Source organism: Lynx canadensis, chromosome B2 (genome assembly GCF_007474595.2).
Source record: "Lynx canadensis isolate LIC74 chromosome B2, mLynCan4.pri.v2, whole genome shotgun sequence".
In the NCBI taxonomy this organism is placed as follows: domain Eukaryota; kingdom Metazoa; phylum Chordata; class Mammalia; order Carnivora; family Felidae; genus Lynx; species Lynx canadensis.
This window is the reverse complement of record NC_044307.1, coordinates 115,929,311-115,941,176: the sequence shown is the minus strand read 5'-3', so window position 1 is coordinate 115,941,176 and position 11,866 is coordinate 115,929,311. Positions and strand designations below refer to the sequence as shown.

The 11,866-nt window shown below is 38.9% G+C and overlaps 1 protein-coding gene across 1 annotated transcript in view; it reads left to right on the top strand.

Annotated features, from left to right (window-relative positions):
- Positions 1 to 9,487: 9,487 nt before the first annotated feature.
- THEMIS (thymocyte selection associated) overlaps positions 9,488 to 11,866 on the top strand; it is a 180,126-nt gene continuing 177,747 nt past the window's right edge. Inside the window, exon 1 of the mRNA XM_030316302.1 lies at positions 9,488 to 9,783. Within this exon, the coding sequence (XP_030172162.1) occupies positions 9,693 to 9,783 (91 nt within the window). The 5' untranslated portion in view covers positions 9,488 to 9,692. The remainder of the gene's footprint in view (positions 9,784 to 11,866) is intronic.

The following is an 11,866-nucleotide window of genomic DNA, read 5'->3' as shown; positions in this document are numbered from 1 at the left end:
ACTATGGTTCAAAGAGAGGGCTTGAGTTCCACAGCAAGGGAAATGTCAGCTCAGGATTCACATGATGCCAACATCCACATCTATCCTCTTTGCAACATTCATGTTTCAACCTGTGCTCCTGCTCTGGGTGATCTGGCAATAGGCAGAACACCATGGAAAAATATCCATCCATTTGAGTAAAGGTGAGCAGGTTAAGCTACCTAACCACCATTTAAATTTAAAAATAAGCCCCAGGACACTGTTCCTAGGGAAACCCATTCTTAACTTAAGTCCTTGGGTTGAGTATCCCTCCTGTCCCATAAAGTAGCCTGCTCATTTCTATGGAGAACTTTATACATTAGATTATGATTCTTAAGTGGTGTGCATGGTCTGCTAAAATGTAACCTTATTTAAGGGCTATTTATATCCTCAGTGCCTTGTATTATGAAAGTAAGAGGCAGGTTCGAGAAATGTTTACTGAAAAAAACAATTAAAAATTAGGGTAGAAAAAAAGGATACCTACAATGATAAACTTACTTGGGAAGAAATGCTAACCTTGCTCTGAGTTTCATTCAAAAGAAGAATTAGAATGCTAGGAGGCAGGTACTTTGAAAATGAGGCCCTGATAAAGGCACACACTCATAGTTTGTGAGATACTCATACAAAGAGTGACTAGAGAAGGGAGAGGGTGTGGTTTAGCAATCTTTTTAAAGATATGCCCATGTGCATTTTGACAAGATATATAGTTTTATAGCAGGCTTTAATTTTCTTTCTGGATCATTAAAATAATTCACCCTTATTATAAATTAAGAAGTTACCTAATTGTATCTACAGTTGAAGATGAAGATCAAAGTGCTGCAAAGTGATCAAAGTGCCGCAAATAGGGAGCCAGATAGCCCTGGGGACACCTACAGTATGTATACTGTGAATTTGCCCATCAAACACCAATTTCTCCTTTTGTTGGTAACAGCACACTGACTTTCCTTGGAGACTTCTCTCCCAACTCTATTTTTGTGACTTAGCTGTGACAAGAGCCTAATAAAATTCCATGAATTTGACTTGGGCAACCAGCATATTCCGTGTCCTCAGTCACAATGACTGGTTGAGAGATGGACATGTGACCCAAGTTGAATCAATCAGAGCTTATCCTGGGACTTTTCCTGGTATGACTAGGAGGAAAGAGTCTCTTTCCATAGCACATGGATCTATGGAGATAGAAATTTTGAGTTGCCAGGTGTCACCACGAAAGCATGATCTCCCTGAAATGCAACTCATGCATGAGAATGTTGAACCCGATGCTCTGATGTTGTATGTTTGCTCAGAATCAGTTTATCCTGTAGCTAGAATTGCTTCTTAACTCATCAATGACTTGAAACCATCAATTCCACATTTTAGTTAAGCCAATATTAGGGAGTAAGTCCTCTTTTCAAGGAAAGGCTTTTTATTATTATTATTGTTATTTTAGAAATAAGGAGGAGAAAGCTTTGGAAAATTAAGAGATTTAGATACCAGTCAAAATGATCCATCTCTAAGTTTAGTCTTCACTCAAGAAATACTCTGTCATATTCAAATATTAAAATATTGGTTTTAAATCCCTGCTTTGCAGTTTATGAGTTTTTTTGTTTGTTTTTGTGTTCAGCTAGTTCTGCTCAATGTTTAGGAAAGTAGCTACTGAGAGTTTAACAAAGGAATAGACATCTTGAGCAAAGCTTGTTTTTAGCTTTTCTTTGTTTTTTGTTTTTTGTTTTTTTGTTTTTGTTTTCTAACATTACTACTCTTAGAGCAGATACGATTGGCAGTGATGGCACTGGCTAGAACTCTATTGTTTCCTTTTAGGTGGGTTAATGCACAGGGCTGTCTCTGTTCTTTGGTAAAACCATTGAGGGGCAAGCTCAGGGTTTGAACAGAGATCTTTCTCTACAAGAACTTTCCAAACACGTTTGAGTTATTGGCATAATGTGAAGTGCATCTTTCTGAGAGAGAGGCCCTCAGACACAGGTGACGCTTACGTGAGAACAAAAGCTTTTGGTCACAAGGATTTCTTCCTACTTTTCCTAAAAGAAAGGACCAAACGGCACGCACAGGATGTGGCCGCGAGTCGTGTGGAGCACACTACTTGAGTTGAGTTCTTGTCACTTGCAACCTATTCATTGCAACAGAGAGACTCCAGATAATAACCACTAAAGAATAAGCTGCCAAAGTTTTGTTTTTTGAGGTATAGTTGACAAAAAAAACGTTATGCTCATTTCAGAGAAGTCTTTTAATGAAGGGAGGAATTTGGTCAGATTAATACCTTAGAAAGGTCAAGTAGATTTCACAGTGAGGGAGGAAGGAGGTTTTCAAGATTTGATAGTCTAAGAACTTTCACCCTCATGTAGGCAAGAGATGGCGGTGGCCTTCTTTATGTAGGTGCAATAGACTTGAGGAAACATAGAAGACTTGAGAAACATCCCAGCAATAGACCTGGATTTCCTCATTGACTGTGTGATAGAGGGTATGACACAGAGGAAGATGTCATTAACAAGACCCAGGATTCTGGCTTAAAAATTGGATGGAAGTTATTGCTATTTCCTGGGACAGAGAATATAGCAGGAGAGGCAGACAGTGGAGTTGTTTCTTCGAGCAAAAGAAACATTCAATTTTGGGCATGTTGAATACAAGATTTGAAAAAATATCCAGAAGGTTTTATATAGGTCTAGTTATGGACCAGAGACAGATTTAGAAGCTATCACTATTCTGGTCAAGGTCAGAGGTCATCATATTGGACAGCCTTTTAATTGGTTTGTTTTTGATCAGCATTTCCTTTTCTGAGAATAAGTTGGAAACTTTTAGTAAAAAGATCAGGTTATTTCACATAATATTAATTTGCCTATCACTCTTAAAAATGAGAATTAGTGGCAAACATGTAAAGTTTATTTCCCAAGAAAAATGTCATTTTTTATTTTTATTTTTTTGAAAATTTTAAAACCCAACACCATCGGGCCTGTATTTTTTCCTGACAACAATTGGCGAGTTATGCAACAGCTGCTCTCCATGGGGCCCTTTGTCCAAAACACCTTGTTTCTTAGACTTGACCTTGTGGTGCTTCTTATTACCTTCTACATTGCATTTAAGGTAGAAATTATATTTGAATATCCAAAATAAATGTGAACAAGAACACAACGTTTAGAAATCAGAGAAAAAGGGGGAACCTGGGTGGCTTAGTTGGTCTCACGGTGTCTGAGTGGTTTGAGGCCCACATTGGGTTCTGTGCTGACAGAGAAGAGACTGGAGCCTGATTCAGATTCTGTCTCCCTCTCTCTGCCCTTCTCCCACTCACACTCTGTCTCTCTCTCCAAAATAAATAAACATTAAAAAAAATAAAATCTTAAAAAAGTAGAGAAAAAGGAAGCTGAAAATTTGACCTAGAAGAGGTAAGTAGAAAATAGAATGAAAAGTTAAGGTAGCCAAGTAAAGAGAGTATTTGAAGGAAAAGAGTATGGCTATGAGTATAAAGTAAGATAAGGAATAAAAATGTTGAGAAGATATAATACAGAGGGATACAGTAATAGGTGGCTTAGATAAAAGCAGTAAAATGAAGGTGCTAGAAATTACAGAACTAAAAAAGTGATCTTTATTCAAGAGGAAAAAAAACAGTATTTCACTGACTTTTAATTTTTGATATCGCCACTCAAGCATATTAAAAATATAAAATTTGGTACTTATTCTAGATTTTGTTGTCTATGCTGCTTCTCCTTTATTCTCAATTTTTAGCATTATATAGTTAGCATTTTTCTCATATCAACAATTTTCTTTAAAAACATGCTTTTTAGTGGCAGTGTAGTATATAATCATATGGATAACTTACGTAAATAACCTCCATTCTTTTACTTGAGGTTTTTTCCTTTTTTTTTTTTTTTTTTTTTCCATTAAAAGTAATAAAGGCTTCAATGACTGGTATAAATAGATCTTTCTGTTTATCTGATTATGTTTAAATGTAACATTTAATGTACCATTACTAGACCAAATTGATCTCAAGATAGATCACATAAGTTTGCAGTACATATAAGTGACTATATACTGCACCCTCAGCAATATGGGTTTTATGAATTAAATATATGGCTGTTCTCTGAGCTGTTGATTGCAGTTGACCTTTTTTTTTTAAGATTGTATTTTTAAGTAATCTGTATATCTAATGTGGGGCTCAAATTCAGAACCCCAAGATTAAGGGTCACATGCTCTATGAACTGAGCCAGCCAGGCACCCCAAGTGCTATTGGCCTTTGAACAACACAGATTTGAACTACACTGGTCCACTTGTAAAATTTTTTTTTTTTTTTTTTTTTTTTTTGGTGTAAAAGCTTCATTGTTTCCACTTGGTCCCTAGCTTGGGAGAGAGCTCCAGGGTGGTTTAAAAGCTGCCCAATGGCTGCAGGGAGAGACTCAGGCAGAAGCCCTGACCTCAGGGGGATGCAAGGCTCTGGGCCCCGCAGGCTCCTAGTTGTGCTTGAGGGTGAGCTTTCGGAGAGATACTCTCCCGCCCAGCCTGCAGAGGGGAGCTGGGTGGCCGCCATCCCTGATGCTGTTCACCTCTCATCCCGGAAGTGGCTCCTCCGAAGTCCCAGAGGTGGGGTCTGCACCGGCAGATGTAAAGCGCCCGGGTCAGGTTCCTGGCCAAAGCGCCTGGGTCGGGTTCTTGTCCAGGACCCTGGCGGCTTCGGAGCGTCCTGGGTTTTACCCACTCATCTTGGGGAGGCTTCTGCACGTGCGGGAAGAGGGCGTGGCTTCCGAGCTGGGTTTTTGTCTTCAAGAGACGCTGGAAGGCCTCACGCTTCTCAGCAAACTCCCGAGGAAGTGGCCGGCGCCTTCCAGATCCACATCATCACGTTGGAAATGGAAACCCAGAGAGAGGTAGGTGTAGGAGGCCTGCAGATGCTCGTTGGGGGCAGGGGGCCGGGGGCGAGGGGTGGGGGGCTCCACCTTGGTGGAATAATTCTGATGAACCTGGGGCTCATGGTTGACCCGCAGTAAGGAGTTAAGTGCAAAAATCGGCCTTGGCTCGTCCTCGAGGCAGGGGATAGCTGAGAAGATGGCTCTCAAGGCCGTGACTGGGGAAGGAGATTGGAGAATGGTCTGAGGCTGGAAAAAGGGGCGTCCCCGGGTTTCTTCCCGCAACGCTGGTGAAACAAGAGACAGATCGCCGGGAGCCCGCACCGCATGGCTATGCCCTGAACAGCTTTGGAGAATGTTCAGCTGTTGTCTCTTAACATGTTGCTTCTCTCTGTCCCCTCTCTCCTTTCATTTAGGACGCAATGTAAACAGAAGACCTTTTCGCTATGGCTAAAATGTTTCTTCTGTTCTTAATGTTGAATTCTTTTTATGTCTCTGTAAATAGAGTAATATTTTCTTCTTCCTGTTTCCAGCTAACAGCCTTCTCTTAATATATGTCCAATCTTCTGTCTTGTTTTGTTTTTTAATGTTTATTTATTTTTGAGAGAAAGAGCATGAGTGGGGGAGGGACAGAGAGACAGGGAGACACAGAATCCGAAGCAGGCTCCAGGCTCTGAGCTGTCAGCACAGAGCCCGACGTGGGGCTCGAACTCGCTGACCGTGAGATCCTGACCGGAGCCGAAGTCAGACGCCCCTGTCCAATCTTCTGTTAAATCCAACTACTGAATTCTTAATTCAGTTATTGTTAGTTTTCAACTCTAGAATTTCATTTGATACTTTTTATAGATGGCCGTTTTCTACTGAAATTCTCCTTCTTGCTTTCTGTTTTGAACATATTAATCAAAATTATTTTATTATTTTTTTTTAAGTTTATTTATTTTGGAGAGAGAGAGACAGAGAGAGAGAGAGAGGGAGAGAAACAGATCGTGAGCAGGGGAGGGGCAGAGAGAGAAGGAGACACAGAATCCAAAGCGGCCTCCAGGCTCCGAGCTGTCATCACAGAGCCCAACACGGGGCTTGAAACCACAGACCCTGAGATCAGGACCTGAGTAGAAGTTGGATGCTTAACCAACTGAGCCACCCAGGTGCCCCGAATCAAAATTATTTTAAATTACATTCCTGATAACTCCATATTGGACCTTTTTAAATTATCAGACCCTAGACATTGTGTTTAAAAAATTATAGAAGTTATGGTTGCTTTCCCCAATGACAAGGTTGACTTTTGCTTTTGTTTGGCAGTTAAAATGGGGGCAGATCACCTTAATCCAATCAGAGATTGAACTAATTTTGATCTGGCCTTCAATATTGGTAAGGCCTGTCTATTTATAGTCAACCTTTCTTTTAGGGAGTAGCGTTCAGGGGCCCCAGCTGAAAACACAGGGTATTTACCGGAGCTCTTTCCCGTAAATGAAGGCCCAGTCTTCCCACCAATGAAACTGCTAAAAGTGCTGCTTGGTTTTGTCAGCTTCTAACCGATCACTTTCTAATTGGTGTCTCATACATCAACCCTGTACTATTTTTGAATGGGCAAAACCCTGAAGGGGGAAAATGGACAATTCATTTCTCTGTTTCCCTGGATGCCTTGCTAGCCCGAAATTCCAATTTTTATCTCGCTAGTTATGTGAAACTGCTAAAACTTCAACTTGGCTTCTCTCCTCCTTAACCACCACCTATGTTCTGCTTCTCAGCCTCTCTCTTTGTGCCAGTTACTAATCCACAAATGCCTCGAGGAAAAAAGAAGTGTGGAGAGTTGGGTTCCCCTCATTGTGTTTCTCTGCTTTTCTGGACTTGGCCTTTCAGGTCCCGACTGCCCTGATGGCTCTTCTGTTCCTTAAAACAGAGTTTCAAAAAACCATTCACTTTTCTAGTTGCCCTTTGTAAGAGAGTTGGCCAGATATAAGCTCATAGCCAGAAACAGAAGTCCTTCAATATTTTTATTTTACATATTAATTAATAAGTTCTCTTTATACATCTAGGACATCAGTTCTTAATTTGAGTATGTGCTTCCCCACCCCCATTTTGTTAAAGCTTCTTTTTGATTTATAGACATAATTCCTATCTCTGTTGTCAAATCTATTAATCTTTTCCTTTAAGACGTTCATTATTGCCTAGAAACAAATTCTTTCCTGGGGCGCCTGGGTGGCTCAGTCAGTTAAACCTCCCTGATACCAGCTCAGGTCATGATCTCACAGTTCGTGGGATCAAGCCCCATGTAGGTAGGGGCTCCCCTCTGTCAGCACAGAGCCTGCTTGGGATTCTCTGTCTCCTCCTCTCTCTGCCCCTCCCCCCCATACTTTCTCTCGCTTTTGAAATAAATAATAAACCTTTAAAAAAAAAAGGAAAAGGAAAAGAAAAAATATTTCCTTACTTTCTCCAGACATTTCTCTACTTTTCCTTTGTTTTATTTTTATTTAAATTTAATTTTTAAATTTATCTAGATTTAATTTTGTTGAATAGAATTTTAGGAAACTAACTTCTATTTCATAAATTATTTAACAACTATTTGTTGAATAAAACATTCTTCTCTACCGCTTTGGGATTTCACCTTTTTCATGTAGTAAATTATTGCTTGTACTCTGGTTTGCTTCTGAGCCCTCATTAATCTGATTATTATTACACTTGTAATCTGCTGTTTTAGTTGCTGAACTTGAGTCATCCATTTTACTAACTCGTGATTCAAATGCCGTCTCAATGCCTTTTTTTTGTCAATTCTGTCCTGGCTGTTCATGTCAGGATTTCCTTGCCCTACAGTGTCAGAAGTGATTAGGATCTAGACTAAAGTAGTAACAGTGGGGATACAGAGCAGCAACAGAAGACGTGATATTGAGTATTGCCACATTTTAGAAGGCTTGAGGGATTTGGAGGCCGGAGATGGCCTTTCCCCTGATGCAGCCTTCTGATTTAGGAAACTGGGAGAATGATAGTCTCATTAACTGAGATTGCAAATGTAGGAGAATCAGATTGTGACACAAACCAAGGGTCATCTGTTCAAAGAGCAGAAGCAGGGCATTATACATAACTGTAAGATATTGGTGATGTTTCAAAAAGGCTTCATTGGCTACTAGGATAGAAAGTTGATTTGGGAAAACTGAAAAACAAAAACAAAAACAGCAAGTGAAGTCTAGCTTGGATTAGGTGTTGTAGCACCAGTTCTAAAAGATGTGTGATTTTTAAGGAGCAGTCCACAGCAGCCTGTTTTATATATTCTGCCAATTAAGATATGCTGTTAGGCTATAAACAATGTTTGCACTGGATTAAGGAGCCTGAGTTTGGGACGAGGAGTACAGAAGCAGACTGATCAAATTTGGGAGATGTGGGGGCAAAAGAGTTGCAAGTGAGGAAGTAGAAGCTACTAGTGAAAAACTTTTAACATGACCCCATAAATTCTAGTTTTGTAAAGAAAGAAATGAAACCAGGCAGATTATTGCAAATGTCAAATATGATTCTAAGAGCTGAAAGAGTTTTGCAAGCTCTGTCTCAAACTAAGGCTATGCTTTTATTGCTTGGTTATTTATGTGAAGGATATGGTGGAGCTGGGGTGAGCCCCGACCCCCTCTGTCTGCCTATGCCGTCTGAAGCCTGAGGCCATAAGTTTCTCAACAGAGAGCCTGGAGTCCAATTTGTAAGGAGAATGTGCAGCTTCTTAGTATCTTTCACCTGTATGTATACCAACTAGTCTTCCTTTACTCATCCTTAAAGAAACTTAGAAAATATCAGCTTGAGTTGTATACACTAGGTCTGAAACACTGTTTCTGCTAAATACAAAGAATAGAGAGAGGGAGAATTTTTTGAGATCTGTTTCAACCAGGCTCCTCTGGCTTCCTTTGACTTCAGGCATTTTCCCCAGTTAAAGTTTGGACCACAGAATCAAAACTGCAGAATTTTAGCCTGGGAAGAAATTGTTTAATTTATTTGACTCCTTCTACTTTTTTTTTTTTTTCATTTAATAATTGAACCAAATTAGGCACAGAGAAGTTAAGGCTGAAGTCACCTCTACATCAAAAGCAGAGCCAAACCCAGGAAACTGTTTCCTTGCAACAGATTTAGATACTTTCACTATACTGTGGTGATTAAAAAATTCATGTTAATTTACTGGATTAATTTACTGTTTCACTTTGAATATTGTACCCCTCCCCCACCGTCCTTTAAGATTCAGCAAAATTTTTAATGTGGAAGAATAAAAACTGGTTTCGATCCTCTCTTTTCAGAGTATCAGATTTCTCAAAAGAGCTGACACAAAGTACTTTTGTAACCAAATTTAATATGAAAGCACTGAGAGTATGCAAATAAGGCACAAAGCCAAATTTTAGAAATGAACTAAAGAGATAAAGAATTAACATGGTGCCATTTTTAAGATTAGACTCTCGTCCTGTATTCCTGTTCCTTTCTGGTTTTGAAAAGCCACAAGCAACTCTCACTCCAGTCTTGCTGCTGTTGGCTGGCAACAGACAGAGCGAGCTGCTAATCAGCTCTCATTTTTTTTTAGCATTGTCTGTTTAGACATGCTCACCACTCCCCCCCCATCCTGTTCTACTTCAGCATCAGAAGGAAATGAAGCCACAATGAGAACAAAAAGAGCTGTCACACCTTTTGTCCCCTGCCTCCTCCTTCCCTCTTCACAGTCTTACCCACATAGAGCTACTCCACCCCAGTTGGACTGTAGCGTGACATCCCTGCCTGCCTGAGGGAGGAATGAGAAGGGGAAACTACAGCTGCAGACAAGTGACACCCAGAAGCCAGGAGCTTCTGTAAGTACCAGGTCTGCACAAGACCCAAGTCAGCGCAATGGCAATGACGCTGGAGGAATTCGTTCACTCCCTTGACCTCAGGACCCTTCCCAGGGTTCTAGAAGTCCAGTCGGGCATCTATTTTGAAGGTAAGCACTCTCCTATCTCTTGGCTGGCTAGAAAGTTCTCATAAGATATGTACTCTTGGAAACCGGAGGGGGAAATTTTAATAGAAAATATGTGAGTTCCTTTGAAAGGAAGGTGATCACAAAAGAGAGAAAGTAACTGACAAAACAGTCACAATCTAAGAGTGCTAGAGAAGAGAAACTAATAGGACTCTGGGGTAGATAGGGAAAAGGAATGGAGTGAAAAGCGTGAGCTTTCTGGAGGCCTTCAGATAGTCCAACATGAGTGGTAAATTATTTCTGCCTCTTTGAAATGGGTTATACTCCAAGAGTGAAGAGTCGCTATCCATGTTTATATTTCTAGGATATAAAAAAAGTATTTTTTAAAAACAAAAACAATTATTAAAAGCACAGTGTTTAGAAAGAAAAACTAACCAAACTCTGAACCACTTTGCAATGTTGCTTATGCCAACATTTCTCTCACTTCTTCTGGAGTGGCCTAACTCCTAACTCTTTAGATAATGACATTCTTATCTGAAGGCATGTAAATTAATATCTACTAATTGCAAGATAATTTTTAAGAATCTGTATTGAAAAATCAGGGTTTCATTAAGATTATTTAATAAGTTAGTGTGCTTCGATGTGACTTATGATGTTAGTTCAGTAGAAAAATGTTAAAGCCTATTAACAGGTACCCTAGAATCTTTAAGGAATTACTTTGAATACATGCAAGACAAAGAGTTATTTTCTAGGAAAATATATATTTTTGGTCACAAGAGTGGTAGGGTTGAGGCCATAATAGAATTAGATCCAGACAAACTACTGGAAAATTAAGGTAAATAACTTCTGGCAGTCCAATCTTTCTCATTCAAGACAAAATAATGTGTTACATATATATTATTATATTATGCAATAAAAATTGACAAATATCAGACCTAGTTCATACACACACACACACACACACACACACATACACACACCTCTGCTATGTCAGCTTAGCACTGGATTTTGTTTAATTCATTTGTCAATTGATTATACGGAATCAGACCGTATTTTTCCATGTATACAATATTAAGAAATGTATCTTTGTTCCTACGCCAGCCCCAAATCATTTTTTTTTTTTTTTGGTTTCATCGTTTGTGTTTTTGAAGCTTTGCATACGAAATTACAGAGATATTTTTATTATTGTATACCAACTTTACAGTTTTATATTTCTCATTTAGTTTTTAAACCATTTGGAGGATTAGATATGGTATAGAGGGATCCAGTTTTAGATTTTTCCATATAATAAATCTGATTTCCCAGTACCATTTGAGAAGCTAGTCATCCTTTCCCAATTGATTTATGTGGCTACTTTTACATCATATTAGGTACTCACATCTGGATCAGTCTATCTCTGAAATATTTCTTCTATTCCATCAGTCTGTTTTTTCTTGATTGTGCCCAAATCACCCAATGTGTGTAACAATGGTTCCAGGCTAAGTGTTAAAATATATTTCATGTATAGACCAGTCCTTTGTTTCTACTCCTTTTTTCTAAGTTGACTTAGCTGTTCATAGACCTTTTAATTATGTTTTTAGAGAAATTAGTTACTTAAGAAATCCTAGTAGAATTTGCATTAGATTGTATTGAGTTTATAGATTAACTTGAGAAAAATTGACATCTTTATGTCATCTTACAAAAGAATATAGCATGTCTCTCCATGTGTTCCGACCATCTTCATTCTTTACTACGTCACTACTATGTTACACTTCAATTAAGAGAAAAGAGTGAACAACTTGATGAATTTTTACAAGTAAACACATTTATATAACCACCACTGTAGTCAAGAAATATAAAATTGCAAATATTCTGAAAGCTCTAGTTTGTGCTCTTTCTCAATCATTATCCACCATCTTCTCCATAGGTAACCATTATCCTGACTTTTGTCCATTTATGAACTTACACAAATGAAAAATTATAGTATGTATTCTTTCTGGTTGGCATATATGTTCAACATTATCTTTGTAAAATTAACCCATGATGTTCTATATAGTGTGTATAATAGTCTGTTGGATAAATATACCACAATTTGTTTATCCATTCTATTGCTAACGGACATTTGGAT